Below are 15433 nucleotides of genomic sequence, written 5' to 3' on the forward strand. Positions count from 1 at the left end.
GTGTATCTGTGTGGTAATGGCTCTTATCAAGAAACCTTACTGCAGTCTTGGTTGGGGCAAACTTTTTTTTCACAGAACTGCCCTGCCAGAATTAGGGTGCGTCTTTCACAATGCTGCGTCTTACATGCCGCGAAATACGGGTATTCCTTTGTGTGTTTTGATGTCTAAATGTGACAGAAAGACCAGAGAACACTGCCAAAACTAGGAGGGGTATTGTACATATAGGTAAGATTTTCATTCAACATTTAATCCTATGTTGCCCCATGAGAAGCATAGGAGACCAGGGCTAAGCAAGTTGGTCCCAACATTTAAGATGAAAGTAACCAGCCTCACTCATCCCCGAGTGGCATTACATGAGCAATAAACCCCAACCACCCCTTGGATATAAACATTCACCGGCTCAATCCGACTGGAGCGCTGTAATTACCCACTAAACCACCAGGAACCAAAATTTGGTTACCGCCCAGCATAGTAAATGGTTTCCTGGTGTACAGGAAACCATTTGGCTTGTCAATCAGTGTACAGTCACCCACAGGCAGAAGGAAGAGGAAAGAATCAAGGAAAGAAAGACAGGAGAGGGAGTGTAAAGTCACATGTAGGCAGAAGGATGAGGAAAGAATGAAGGAAAGAAAGGCAGAAGAGGATGGAAGGAAAGAAGGATGGAGGAGAGGAAAGGGCAGACACCCGAGAGCAGCACTACATCGAGTGAGTGGATGGTTAGCGCCCCCACCTACCAACAGGTAAGATTTTTTTTTTTTTTTTTTAATGCATTGTTTTCTTAGTGATCAGCATTATTTTGGATATTCCTATATGTGTTTCGATCTTTAAATATGGCTGAAAGACCAGAGAACACTGCCAAAATTAGGAGGGGTAATGTGCATATAGATAGTTTTTGTTGTTGTTTATGCAGTGTTTAGGATTATACTGCACATTGCAATGTGTGTTCTGACGTCAAAAAACAGCCAAAAGACCACAGAACACTGCCAAACTTAGGAGTACCATGCATATTTATATATATATATATATATATATATATATATATATATATGGAAGAAGGGAAGGGTAGTAGCAAAGAGGAATATTTGGCTGCCAAGTGTAGAGCTAGAAGAGAGGTATACAGGGCAAAGTCTGAGTCACAGAGACTATTACTTGATAACCTAAATCATGGGGAAAGGTAAAATATGATATTTAGGGTGGCAGATCAAGTGAAGAGGGATAATCAGGATATTATAGGTGAGCAGTGTTTGAAGAATGATGAAGGAAAGGTAGTGGTGAACAGTGAGGATATTAAAGATGCATGGAGAGAGCATTATAACCGGTTGTTGAATGAGGAGTCTGACTGGGGCAGGGAAGGTTTGGAGCCAGCAGATCCAGTGTCTGGCCCTTGGCCTTTGATTGATACTGCTACTGTGAGTGAGGCAATAGGCAGGATGAGGGTGGGGAAGGCAGCAGGTGTGTCTGGGTTGACTGCTGAAATGTTGAAGGCCTCAGGCGATATAGGGGTGAGTTTAGTCACTGACCTGATAAATAGGATTATTTATGAGTGTGTTGTCCCAGATGATTAGCTGAAGAGTGTAATTGTAAATGTGTATAAAGGGAAGGGTGATGCCCTGGAAAGAGGAAATTATAGAGGTATAAAGCTTTTAGATCAGATAATGAAGGTAATGGAGAGAGTTTTAGAAGGTATGATTAGAGAAAGAGTGAATATTGATGAGATGCAGTTTGGGTTTATGCCAGGTAGGGGGACCACTGATGCTATATTCATTGTTCGTCAGCTTCAGGAAAAATACATTGGTAGAAAGGATCTTTATTTTGTTTTTGTTGATTTGGAAAAGGCCTTTGACAGAGTCCCTAGAGAGGTGGTGAAGTGGGCAATGAGAAAGCTTGGCTTGGAGCAGTGTCTGGTTAGGGTGGTTATGGCTATGTATGTGGGTGCTCACACCCAGGTAAGAGTGAATGGAGATTTGAGTGATGAGTTTTCCATGAATGTTGGTGTGCATCAGGGGTCAGTCTTGAGTCCCATGTTATCATGGTACTTGAAGCCCTTTCATGTGACTTTAGAAACGGACTCCTGTGGGAGTTGTTGTATGCTGATGATTTGGTGTTGATTGCAGAGAATGAAAGGGAGGCGGAGGAAAGGTTTAGGAAGTGGAGAGATGGTATGGGGCAAAAGGGTTTAAGGGTAAATGCAGATAAAACAAAAGTGATGATATCTAGGGTTGGTGGCGGTACTGTCAAAGACGAGGGAAAGTGGCCATGTGCAGTTTGCCACAAGGGCGTGAGAAGTAATTCAATCTTGTGCGGTGTGTGTGATAAATGGGTGCATAAGAGATGTAGTGGTATCAGAGGTAGACTGCGAGATAATGCTGATTTTATGTGTACGGTGTGTCGGGGTGAGCAGGTGGAGATTGTCAGCCGTGAAAGGATTGAACTTGCTGGTGAATCTCTTGAGTGCGTGGAAGAGTTTTGTTATTTAGGAGACATGTTGTGTGCTGGAGGTGGGGCTGGAGCTAGCTCTGTGGCTAGGGTGAGAAGTGGTTGGAAGAAGTTTGGGGAGCTCTTGCCTCTCCTAACATTGAGAGGACTCCCCCTACGTGCTATGCAGCATGTGTTAGGAGTGTAATGCTGTATGGTAGTGAGACCTGGGCAGTGAAGGAGTAAGATATTCGCTGGCTCAGATGTACAGAAATGACAATGATTAGCTGGATGTGCAGTGCGTCACTGCATCCAAGGTCTGGAGGGGCTGGGTTTATGATGGAAGAGTTGAGAGGTAGGATGGGACTAGAGTGTATTGGTGTTGTGATGAGGAGAGGTAGATTGAGATGGTTTGGACATGTGGAGAGGATGGGGGATGATAATTGGGTAAGGAAGGTGAGAAGTGTTAATATTGGGGGTGGAGTTACGAGGGGTAGACCGAGAAAGACATGGGACGAGGTCATTAAGTGTGACCTTAGGGTTAAGGGACTGAACAGGGAGGCTGCAATGGATCGTGCAGCATGGAGAGCCGCCATTAGGTGACCAAGGCTGACACATGCAAGCATGTTGGAGCCTTTAAAAACGAAAACGAAAACGATATATATATATATATATATATATATATATATATACCTGTATATATATATATGTTTATACATATGCACATTTATATAGTTGGCACGCATAGTATGCAAGCTCACAGTATGCAAAACGCATTGCACACGGACCTATTTTTTATCAAATTTTAGTGTATTTTTAAATTGTGACGTGAACTGAACTAGTAATAGGCGAGATGGCAGCAAAGAGTGGCCCAAATCCGGGGTTACCCCAAGCACGCGACATTGTCACCCCAAGAAATGACAATGGTTGTGGAAGCAAACCCTCATCACCCATTACCTGCGGCCTCGAGAATGTGAGGAATCACTCTCTTCAACATCAGAAGAGCCATTTCCTGGAGAGGATCAAGAGGATGATGCTATGTCTGAGGTGTCAGAAACAGACTTTGAAGGGTTTATGAATGAAGTGAGTGCATTAGCTAGTGAAAGTGTCTGTTACAGGTGCTGGTGACGAGAGTGGTGAGGCAGGTGGTGTATTTATTTACCAAGCTGTATTTCCCTAGTTGTGACATACAGGAAATGAGCTATGCTCATGGGGTCCCGTCTCTTTTTCTCATTAAGTCAAATTTTGCTTTGAACTCGTTTACGTTTTTAGACTGGACAATCTCTTTGTCCAGGCTGTTCCTCAGGTCTATGCATCTATATGGGAGGTTGTATTTCTTGATATCCTTCAAACAACTTGGTTTTTTCAATTTCATTCCATGTCCTCTTGTTACTCTCCCATCCCATACAAACAGATCATTTTTATCAATTTCATCTGGTCCCATCATGGCCCTGAACACTGCAATCATGTCGCCCCTTTCTCTCCTTTCTTTCAGTGCAAGCAGGTCCAGCTTTTCCAGCCTCTCTCCGTACGACAGATCTGCCAGGCTGGGGACCATCTTGATTACTGTTCTTGTCGGATGGTGTGGCGGTTTTGGGACAATTTGCCGTCACAACAATAACAAGATAATTCGCCGTCATTAATGAAGACTGCTATGGGTGATGCTAGATTATAATTCCATGGCAACTGCAGCAAGGAAGAAACAAGTTAATTATTAATTAAAGGTGCAACTAATAAATAATATCCAATGCCTACGCCATTGAACACAGACTTCAATGGATCCCCCGAAATATAGTTATTAAAGTATTGATTAATGAATAGTAAGTATTTATAGAATGACGGGGAATCGTTCAGAGTGCGAATTGTCCTTACAGGGAATCGTCCATGTTCTGATGGGCAATTGTCTTACGGCAAATTGACTTGATGGTGAATTGTCTTGGAAGGAACCGGTGTGGCGGGTGGTGCACGCTAGGTGCCTCACCCTGCCTCCGATCTCCTTCTTACCTCCATCAAGCATGTTGTCCTCTAGGGTTAAAGTGAGCAGCCATATTGGTGTTAGTTTAGTTAGGCCATATCCTTGTTGATGTAGTAAAGCCATAATCTTGCTGGTTTACTTTATCTTAGGTAATATGTCTCAGATAGTTTACCTGTACAGTACAATACTTAGGTCTCAAAGGTGTCTCAAGGGTTGCCGATGAAGTGGGGTGCCACCCATATGTAATTTTTTCCTTAAGTTTATTCACAGTATGCAAATTCCTAGTAAGCAACCTCCTCTGCCGCCCATAAACTCACATACTATGCATGCCCACTGTACATACTGTATATAAACATTTCTAGGTAAGAAATCCTCCAGTGTTTGTATGCACTGAAGTAATTTTTAGGTAGGTAAATGTCCTGGGAAAAATCCCGGAAAACTGCCCCAAACGGTGAAGTTGGGGCTGGCTTGGGTACCATGAAAACCTTTAACATGTAAACATATGGCAGTATAGCGCGAATCCCCAATATCTGGTATCCAGATACCGGGACCATCAGACAACAAGGAAAATTCATGGATCAGCAAATATTTAAATAAAAGTACAGCACAGTGAGTCCTTGAAATACGAAAACTCGAAATACAAATTTCCGACAGTACGAAAGCAATAAATGTAGGACAAATTCCACAATACAAATGTATCTGACTCGATGGTACGAAAAACGATACGAGAGGAAATACGAAAAATTCAAAATGGGCACGCTGCACAGCGCCATGCTCGCTTGTGGCGAGAAAACGAACTAACCCCTCTCTGGTAAACACATTTTCGCGAGCTTCCCAGTCGAGTCACGTCCATCCTCTCCTCTCAGCTTCACTGTAAGTTACGCTGTTTTTCGCTGTTCTTCACCTTTTCGTATTTTCACCATGCCTCCCCAGCGCCCTGCATCATCTCCAGCATCCGGGAAACCAGGTGCAAAGAAGAAACAGCATCATACTCTCACTCTTGAGAGGAAATTGGAAATACAGTAGTTAGATTGACTTATTTACCGGTAAATGTACAATGAAAGACACAACTATCTTCCCAGTTCAGCCTGCAGAAAATTTACACCAGGCGAAATACAATAAAAACCCTGTTTCTACTAGTGCGTGTTTCAAATGGTTCGATGTTTCCACGTTATATTTGTCAGACTTTGGGAAGATACTTGTGTCTTTCATTGTACACTTGAAGCAGCAGAAAGACCTTATCAATTCAATGCATAATCCTCCAGCTTGTTTCTGTAATTTTCTGACAACTTTCAGTTTGGCAAATTACTTTTTCTTGCTGAAAAATTTCCTCCCCGTTATTATCGTTACTTTCCCCTATGATCGTTTCCAGCAAAGTGGAAGAAACTCATTGTGCTCAAAGGTGGATATCATTTCCTAATTTCCCAACTGGAGGTTAGGTTAGGTTAAAATTATTAGGTACAGATAAGCTCGGTTAGGCCAGGTTAAGTAAAACACTTAGGGAAGAACAGTCCTTTCTGCCATTATGTTAACGAAATAAACAAGAGTTGTTACACCAGAACAGCTGAAAATGATGGGGAAAAAGATTTAATAAGAAACATATTTACCAACCCAGAAATAATCTGGAAAATATAACAGACTATCAGGAAGAACTAAAATAAAACGTATGTTTAGCCCCCTCAGTGGCTGCGGGTTCAGATATTTGCGTGCCCCAGTGGTCGGTCTTGGGACCATTTTTTCAAGGTTCTAAAATCAATTTCTTTTTCTTACATATGTGAAAAGACTCATCTGGCACAGCAGGCTTCCCCCCCCCCCAACCCATCCTGTGATTTGCTATGATTCATGTAAGAATTAATAAAATTAGGATGTGTGTTACATCAGCATGTATAAATCGGCCGAAAACATCTGGGACAAAGTGAACTGTGAATGCCAGACTGCTTGAGGTGGTACAGTAGGGTCATGTAAACACATCAGTGACCCTCATTCCCTACCCATAATTGCTCAAATTTTTTTTTAGCTCACCCTAACTCAACGTCACTGACACCAGTACAGTAAGGCGTTGTTCAGGGCCAGCAGCTATGAAAGCAATAATGGAATACATTATTGTTTTTATGAATTTCCATGTATAAACCGTAATGTTTCCTATAAATGTTAGTACAGTAATGTTTGTTTTTTATAATAAATTGTGTATGTGTGTGTCTGTCTTTCTCTTACACCATTATCATTATTTTGCATGCTTTAGCTTTTTTTTTTTCCCCCTTGAAATTCTACAGCTACCTGATTTGACACCTCTGAGAGGAGGGGATGGGGGGAAAGGGTGAGAGGAGAGGGGCAAGGAGAATGGGGAGCTGGAGTGTGTGAGTAACACCAAGAAAAAGGTTTTGCATGCTTTTGCTCAATTTTTTATTTTGACAGCTACACAGCTATGATGGAAGGGAATGGGGTGAGGGAAGTGTTGAGGGGGAAGAGTGTTGGGAGCAAAAGAGGAACACTGACATAATTATTTTGCATGGTATTGAAAAAAAAAAATCTGAAGGGAGGTAGGGCATGGGGAGGAAGAGAAGGGAGGGTGATAGGAGTGGGTGAGGAAGGCCATGGGAGGGGAGGAATGAGGATGGAATGGGGTGGGAGTGCATAGAAAACTGGAGTCACCCCGCCTGGAAGGCTTACTTTTTTCAACTTTGACAGGCTATACCTCAAGAACCAGTTGGTCTAAAATGCTTCGGCTTGCAGCATAAGGTGTGCAAATTCAAGCTCTAAATCTTGGGCATAACACATTTTACTTCTGTAAGAGTTGAAAAATCCGCTCCATATACAGATTTTCACGCAGGTATGGTCGATCGATTTGTGTATCCTAGGGGTTACGATGAGAATGAAAAAGTCACTTCACAAAAAATTCTCCTTCATTTAACTAATAAATGGCCTTGTTAATCTGAAATTTAATTGTGGGTACCTACAGGTAACAGTAACAAATCCATCTTCCAGGACAACTACACCTTACAGATCTGCGACTTTAAAGAACTGAAATTACGTTTCAGAATTCAGTGTTTCTATTCATCTAGTTTCCCATTAAATCATCTTGCATATAAAAAATACAAGCCAATAAAATTAAAATGCCATAGTACATTCTGGAATACTGTTCTGTATACCTGCACAGTACTGTACTGTATAAGCAGCAGTTGTACTGCAAGTCACTCGACAAGAGTTTGGTGGGAATTATTAATATATCGAAAAATATCAGTACTGATGAATGGCAACTGACTACAGTAAAACAAACAAACCACCATTTCCTAAAAACTTAGAAATTACACACACAATTTTTGCATCACTCATGTGGTAACTTATTTAATACTGTTGCACTAAACGGCTGAACATAATGTTGACTAACAATGGTACACGTATTTACTTACAGTATTGTACTTTAACAATGTTGCACTAAATGAGTGAACATAAGGTTGTCTAACTAAGAGATTTACCTACTGTAACACCAAACATTTTCCAATAAAACACAAATTTTATGCAACTAGCACACTGTGCAACTTGCAAACCAAATGTGTAGGAAATAGCAATCATAGGAGGAAACTGAAATTCCATCAATCAGAGAAATAACAGACAGAAGAACCTCAAAAAATCAATATACTGGACATACACAGTAGCAACTAGAGTACATTACCTTTGTCAATTCAACTTAAGGTACCCATATCTTGTTTCTTGGGGCAGTACCTACAGCTTATGTGTGAACACTGACTGGCTGTTTCAACATTTACCTGGGGACCGACTGGTTGCAGATCTGGGATTGGTGGCTTTCTTGAAGGTCACTTTCATGTTCCGAGTCTGCCGGTTACCTCGAACAGACTGCTCATCACTGTCCCAGAAAATCTGTGCACAAAAGAAAGTTACAGTATTTCTTACTAAAATAACAGACCCAAACAATACTGTATGCATAATGTCACACAGTACCAGTATTCTCTTTCATTACAGACATGCAACCCCTCCTCCTATATACAGGCAAACCCAGATTTACAATACCCCTAGCTGCGATACCCCAGAAGAGTGATGGGGGTAGAAATACCACCCAACCCCACCATTCGTAGGAGTACCCCTGGTTTTGCGATGGGTCTTGATATTTTTTAAACAAATGTGATGATATTTTAGACTTAAATTTTGTGTTTAGGTTGATTTACAAACTGTTTTTAGACTGATGTAGTTTAGTCATAGGTGGAGTGAACACTGTCATTTGGGGTACGGATTCTCGCCCATCAGACGAGGTACAAAACAGTGTGGACAACGAGGCAACTCAACAAACAATATTTTGTGTCTGACCAGTGAACATTTAGCCTAACATGGAATACATAATAATAATTCTAAATAAATATTAACATTTATGAAAGCCATATTGTGGTAGGTAGGGGCACTCACCATCCACTCACTCAAAGTAGTGCTGCTCTCAGGTGTCTGCCCTTTCCTCTCCTTCATTCTTTCCTTCCATCCTCTTCTGTTTTTCTTTCTTTCATTCTTTACTCATCCTTCTGCCTATGGGTGACTTTACACTCCCTCTTCTGTCTTTCTTTCCTTCATTCTTTCTCCTTCATTCTGCCTGTGAGTAACTCTACACTGAGCGAAAAGCTAAGTGGTTTCCTGTACACAACGAAACCATTTAGTACACTGGGTGGCGACCATATAACCAAATTTTGGCGCCTGATGGTTAACTGGATAATTACAGTGCTCCAATCGGATTGAACCAGTGAAGGATTATATTCAAGGAGTGGTTGGGGTTTGTTACTCATGTAATGCCACTCTGGGATGAGTGAGACCGGTCACTCTCATCTTAAATGTCAGGACCAACTTGCCTGGCCCCGGGCTCCTGCACTTCTCATTGGGCAACGTGATATTGGGTGATGAAATGACGAATATATATATAAAAATATACCGGTATATTTATATATATATATATATATATATATATATATATATATATATATACTGTATATATACTGTATAAATACTGTGTATATATATATATATATATATATATATATATACTGTATATATACTGTATATATATATATATATATATATATATATATATATATATATATACACACACACACACACATATATATATATATATATATATATATACAGTAATCACTCCAATATCCGACATAACAGAGCCATAGGTAGGTCCGGATATTGGTTCTGTCCGGATATTGGGCCCCAGCTTATGGACTTGTACTTATGGACCCTAACTCAGAGAAACACCTATACAACTCCCTCTGGACATGCATAGCACCTATTTAAGACCCAAATCACACCAATAAGGCACATAAATGACTGAAATAAATGCAAAAGAAACATAAAATGAGGGTTTAGAAGTAGGTTCATACAATAATAAACATTCTGGTGACTGGCTCCTGGACTGATACTTATGGACCCTAACCTAGCATAACTCAGAAAAACACCTTCCTACTGCACATGCATAGCTCCTAACACCCTATTCACACCAATAAAGGGCATTCAAGAATGAAATGAGGTAAGTATAGTATGGAAAAAAGTACAGTATGAAACATTCTTATGTCCGGATAGTGGGGATGTTCGGATATTGGGCGTCCGGATATTAGAGTGATTACTGTATACACTCAATCCTCGTAAACCACGGCAATTTGGGTCTGGACCACTGCCGCGGATTACAAATTCCACGGTTTATAAATAATAACTCTTAGGTGAAAAATTAATTAGGGTCTGGACTTTGGCCAACCACCCCCCAAAGCACCCTACCTACACCTAACTAGGCACCATCAAACACAAACATACATGTATTTAATAGAAATAATAGAAATGTATTTAATAGAAATAAGCAAGGTTAAGGGATCTCACCTTAATCCTATGACGTTATTGCTTAAGTGAATAAAGTGGGGTGGTGTTGGGAAGAACTCAGAACCTCTCAACATGAGGTGGGGGTGCTCCCTCATGCTGTTCTCCCTTCTCCAGCTCCTCAGCCTCCCTCAGGAAGCCCTCAAACTCTGCCTGGTTTTGTTTTGGTTTCTCCCTAGTCTTGTAGATCGTCCTTATGGTCGACTTGTCCCTCCCATATTCTTTCGCAAGGTTTGCAAACTTCTCTCCCTTCTTAACACGACAAATGAGCTCCAAACGTTGAATGTACGACAACGGCAGCTGCTTCTTGATGCCACAGGGCTTAGAGCGCTTCTTCGGGGGTTCGGGAGGGGCCATGGAAGGTAGGAGATGGGGGAAAGTGCACAAAAAAAGGCAGGTAGCTCTCGTACCGCAATGTGATCCTCTGTACTGTGCGGGTTGGAGGGCAGAACAACACCAACATGGCGGCATTAGTATGCACACTTGCCACCAGGGACGGGTGGTGATTGGTTGTTGGGTCGCGGTTATCAAATTGAATGCCGCAGTTTACAATTCTCCTCGGAAAAGGCCCACTTCGGTGCCTAGATCCGCGACTTTCGTGACTTAACAGCAGTTTAAGGGTGCTGGCAGTCTGACAGCCACTTTGCCGCAGATTACGAATCCGTGGTTTATAAACACGCGGTTTACGAGGATTGAGTGTATATACTGTATATACATATACAGTATTTATATATATATATATATATATATATATATATATATACTGCACAGTAATCCCTCCACTATCCGATGTAATAGAGCAAAAGGCATGTCCAGAAAGTGGGCAATGGCCCTGGACTGGTATTTATGGACCCTAACCCAGCCTAACTTTGAAAGCCACCTAAATAACTCCATACCAGACATGCATTGCACCTATTTAAACCTTTTTAAGACCCTATTAACACCAATAATGGACATAAAACATGAAATAAATGAAAAAGAACCAAAGAATGAGGAATTAGAAGTGACTGTACCTCTGCCACGGTACTTACATCACGTTTGTGGCTGCCTTTCTAAGGTATTGGCAGTGGTGAAAATGCTCTTGAAGCACGTACAGTAATCCAGTGTTGTAATGCCCTTAATTCTTTGCACTGTGAATAATAAATGTTTAATACTGCACATTGTTCTTAAGTGCATCACGGGAGTTTTAACCACCAGTCTAAACCGCCAATTTGCACTCCACAGTTAATCCTTTGCACTCTAAGTTCTAATTTCTTAACACTGCACAACACTGTAAATTCAAATGTGGTCTAATGGCGAGGTAGTGCAGTTTATTCACAAAAAACAAGCAAGTGTGGCTTTCAGTGTGATAAGGATCTACCCACAATCGAAGTAAGGGAGAAACTGTTGATGTCGGACAGTCGGGAAAACAGAGCTGCCAGATCACAACGGCCACATTACCAATCTCAACTTTCATTACCAAATTTAACATTTCATTACCAAATTCGTAAAGCTAGCATTTATTCTTCACTAATTATATATACAAGTGGAAATACATGTAATCACTCTCCTTATAATTAACACCATGTTGATTATTTTCACGCAATATAGGGTAGCAGATTAATCAGAGAGAGCAAACAATCCACCATCTCCATCCTGTGTATCCTCATACTTGTGAAATATCCATTTGGTAATGCATTATTCTGATTCATTACCAAACGAATTTTTCATTACCAAATTGGCCCACACTTGGTAATGAAAAATACCAAATGGCAACCCTGACAGGGGAGGGGGGAGGGGGAGGAAGGAAGGGGTGAAGGGACCATGGTGTAACAGCTGTTCGGCGCCACACGGCAATTTCAAATTACGGGAGGGAAAAAAGTCAGATTTTTTTCTAACTTTTTGCGGTTTTTGGCCCATTTTGGGAATATTGGATCCCGGGACGATTATGTCCGGTTAGTGGGGATGTTCAGATATTGGGCGTTCGGATATTAGAGGGATTACTGTGTATATATATATATATATATATATATATATATATATATATACAGTAACCCCTCCAATATCCGGATCAATAGAGCCATAGGCAGGTCCGGATAGTGGTCCTGTCCGGATATTGGGCCCCAGCTTATGGACTAGTACTTACGAACCCTAACTCTGAAAAACACCAATACAACTCCCTCTGGACATGCATAGCACCTATTTAAGACCCAAATCACACCAATAAGGGACATAAAAGACTGAAATAAATGCAAAAGAACCATAAAATGAGGTTTTAGAGGTGAGTTTATACACTATTAAACATTCTGGGTACTTACAAGTCCCTTGGTCTTGGACTGGTTTGAACCGCCAGTTTCCAGTCCACAGTTAATCCTCTGCACTCTAAATTCTAATTTCTTAACACTGCACAACACTGTAAATTCCTGTGTGTTCTAGTGGCAAGGTATTGCAGTTTATTCACTGTTTATTCACAAAAAACAAGCATCTGTGGCTTGCACTGGTATGAGTATCTGCTCTCCATCGGAGTTAAGCTGTGACTGTTGATGTTGGTGGGGTAACAGAGTTGCCAGATCGCAACAGCCACATTACCAATCTCCTCAACTTTCATTGTCAAATATAACTTTTCATTACCAAATTCGTAAAGCTAGCATATATTCTTCACTAATTATATATACAAGTGGAAATACATGTAATCACTCTCCTTATAACTAACACCATGTTGATTATTTTCACACTATGTAGGGTAGCAGATTAATCAGAGAGAGCAAACAATCCACCATCTCCATCCTGTGTATCCTCATACATGTGAAAAATCCATTTGGTAATGCATTATTCTAATGCATTACCAAACGAATTTTTTATTACCAAATTGGCCCACACTTGGTAATGAAAAATATCAAATGGCAACCTGACAGGGGAGGGGGGAGGGGGAGGAAGGAAGGGGTGAAGGGACCATGGTGTAACAGCTGCTTGGCGCCAGGCGGGAATTTCAAATTATGGGAGGGAAAAAAGTCAGATTTTTTTCGATTTTTTTGCAGTTTTTGGCCCATTTTGGGGATATTGGATCCCAGGAGGATTATGTCCGGTTAGTGGGGATGTTCGGATATTGGGCGTTCGGATATTAGAGGGATTACTGTATATATATATATAAATTCGTTTTCATTTTTAAAGGCTCCAACATGCTTGCATGTGTCGGCCTTGGTCACCTAATGGCGGCTCTCCACGCTGCACGATCCATTGCAGCCTCCCTGTTCAGTCCCTTAACCCTAAGGTCACACTTAATGACCTTGTCCCATGTCTTTCTCAGTCTACCCCTCATAACCCCACCCCCAATATTAACACTTCTCACCTTCTTCACCCAATTATCATCCCCCATCCTCTCCACATGTCCAAACCACCTCAATCTACCTCTCCTCATCACAACACCAATACACTCTAGTCCCATCCTACCTCTCAACTCTTCCATTGTAAACCCAGCCCCTCCAGGCCTTGGACGCAGGGACGCACTGCACATCCAGCTAATCATCGTCGTTTCTGTACGTCTGAGCCGGCGAATATCTTCCTCCTTCACTGCCCAGGTCTCACTGCCGTACAGCATTACACTCCTAACACATGCTGCATACAAAGACCCCTTAGCACGTAGGGAGAGCCCTCTCAATGTCAGGAGAGCCAAGAGCTCCCTGAACTTCTTCCAACCACTTCTCACCCTAGCCACAGAGCTAGCTCCAGCCCCACTTCCAGCACACAACCTGTCTCCCAAATAACAAAACTCTTCCACACACTCAAGAGATTCACCAGCAAGTTCAATCCTTTTACATCTGACAATCTCCACCTGCTCACCCCGGCACGCCGTACACATAAAATCAGCTTTATCTCGCAGTCTACCTCTGATACCACTACATCTCTTATGCACCCATTTATCACACACACCGCACAAGATGGAATTACTTCCCACGCCCTTGTGGCAAACCGCACATGGCCACTCTCCCTCGTCTTTGACAGTACCGCCACCAACCCTAGATATCATCACTTTTGTTTTATCTGCATTTACCCTTAAACCCTTTTGCCCCATACCATCTCTCCACTTCCTAAACCTTTCCTCCGCCTCCCTTTCATTCTTTGCAATCAACACCAAATCATCAGCATACAACAACTCCCACAGGAGTCCGTTTCTAAACTCACGTGAAAGGGCTTCAAGTACCATAATAAACAACATGGGACTCAAGACTGACCCCTGATGCACACCAACATTCACGGAAAACTCATCAATCAAATCTCCATTCACTCTCACCTGGGTGTGAGCACCCACATACATGGCCATAACCACTCTAACCAGCCACTCCTCCAAGCCAAGCTTTCTCATTGCCCACTTCACCACCTCTCTAGGGACTCTGTCAAAGGCCTTTTCCAAATCAACAAAAACAAAATAAAGATCCCTTCTCCTACCAATATATTTTTCCTGAAGCTGTCGAACAATGAATATGGCATCAGTGGTCCCCCTACCTGGCATAAACCCAAACTGCACCTCATCAATATTCACTCTTTCTCTAACCAAACCTTCTAAAACTCTCTCCATTACCTTCATTATCTGATCTAAGAGCTTTATACCTCTATAATTTCCTCTTTCCAGGGCATCACCCTTTCCTTTATACACATTTACAATTACACTCTTCAGCCAATCATCTGGGACAACACACTCATAAATAATCCTATTTATCAGGTCAGTGACTAAACTCACCCCTATATCGACCGAGGCCTTCAACATTTCGGCAGTCAATCCAGACACACCTGCTGCCTTCCCCACCCTCATCCTGCCTATTGCCTCACTCACAGTAGCAGTATCAATCAAAGGCCAAGGGCCAGACACTGGATCTGCTGGCTCCAAACCTTCCCTGTCCCAGTCAAACTCCTCATTCAACAACTGATTATAATGCTCTCTCCATGCATCTTTAATATCCTCGCTGTTCACCACTACCCTTCCTTCATCATTCTTCACACACTGCTCACCTATGATATCCCGATTATCCCTCTTCACCTGACCTGCCACCCTAAATATATTTTTCCTTTCCCCATGTTTTAGGTTATCAAGTAATTGTCTCTGTGACTCAGACTTTGCCCTGTATACCTCTCTTCTAGCCCTACGCTTGGCAGCCAAATATTCCTCTTTGCCACCACCCTTCTTCCATTCCC

General features: G+C 41.8%; 1 protein-coding gene across 1 annotated transcript in view; it reads right to left on the reverse strand.

Annotated features, from left to right (window-relative positions):
* The window catches only part of LOC145414545 (uncharacterized), a 266969-nt gene that overhangs the window by 245949 nt on the left and 5587 nt on the right, over window positions 1-15433 (reverse strand). The window contains exon 2 of the mRNA XM_080284065.1: window positions 8158-8269. Within this exon, the coding sequence (XP_080140191.1) occupies window positions 8158-8269 (112 nt within the window). The remainder of the gene's footprint in view (window positions 1-8157; window positions 8270-15433) is intronic.

Source organism: Coenobita brevimanus, chromosome 100 (assembly GCF_032717465.1).
Source record: "Coenobita brevimanus isolate Jiangsu-jjx chromosome 100, ASM3271746v2, whole genome shotgun sequence".
NCBI classification, from domain to species: domain Eukaryota; kingdom Metazoa; phylum Arthropoda; class Malacostraca; order Decapoda; family Coenobitidae; genus Coenobita; species Coenobita brevimanus.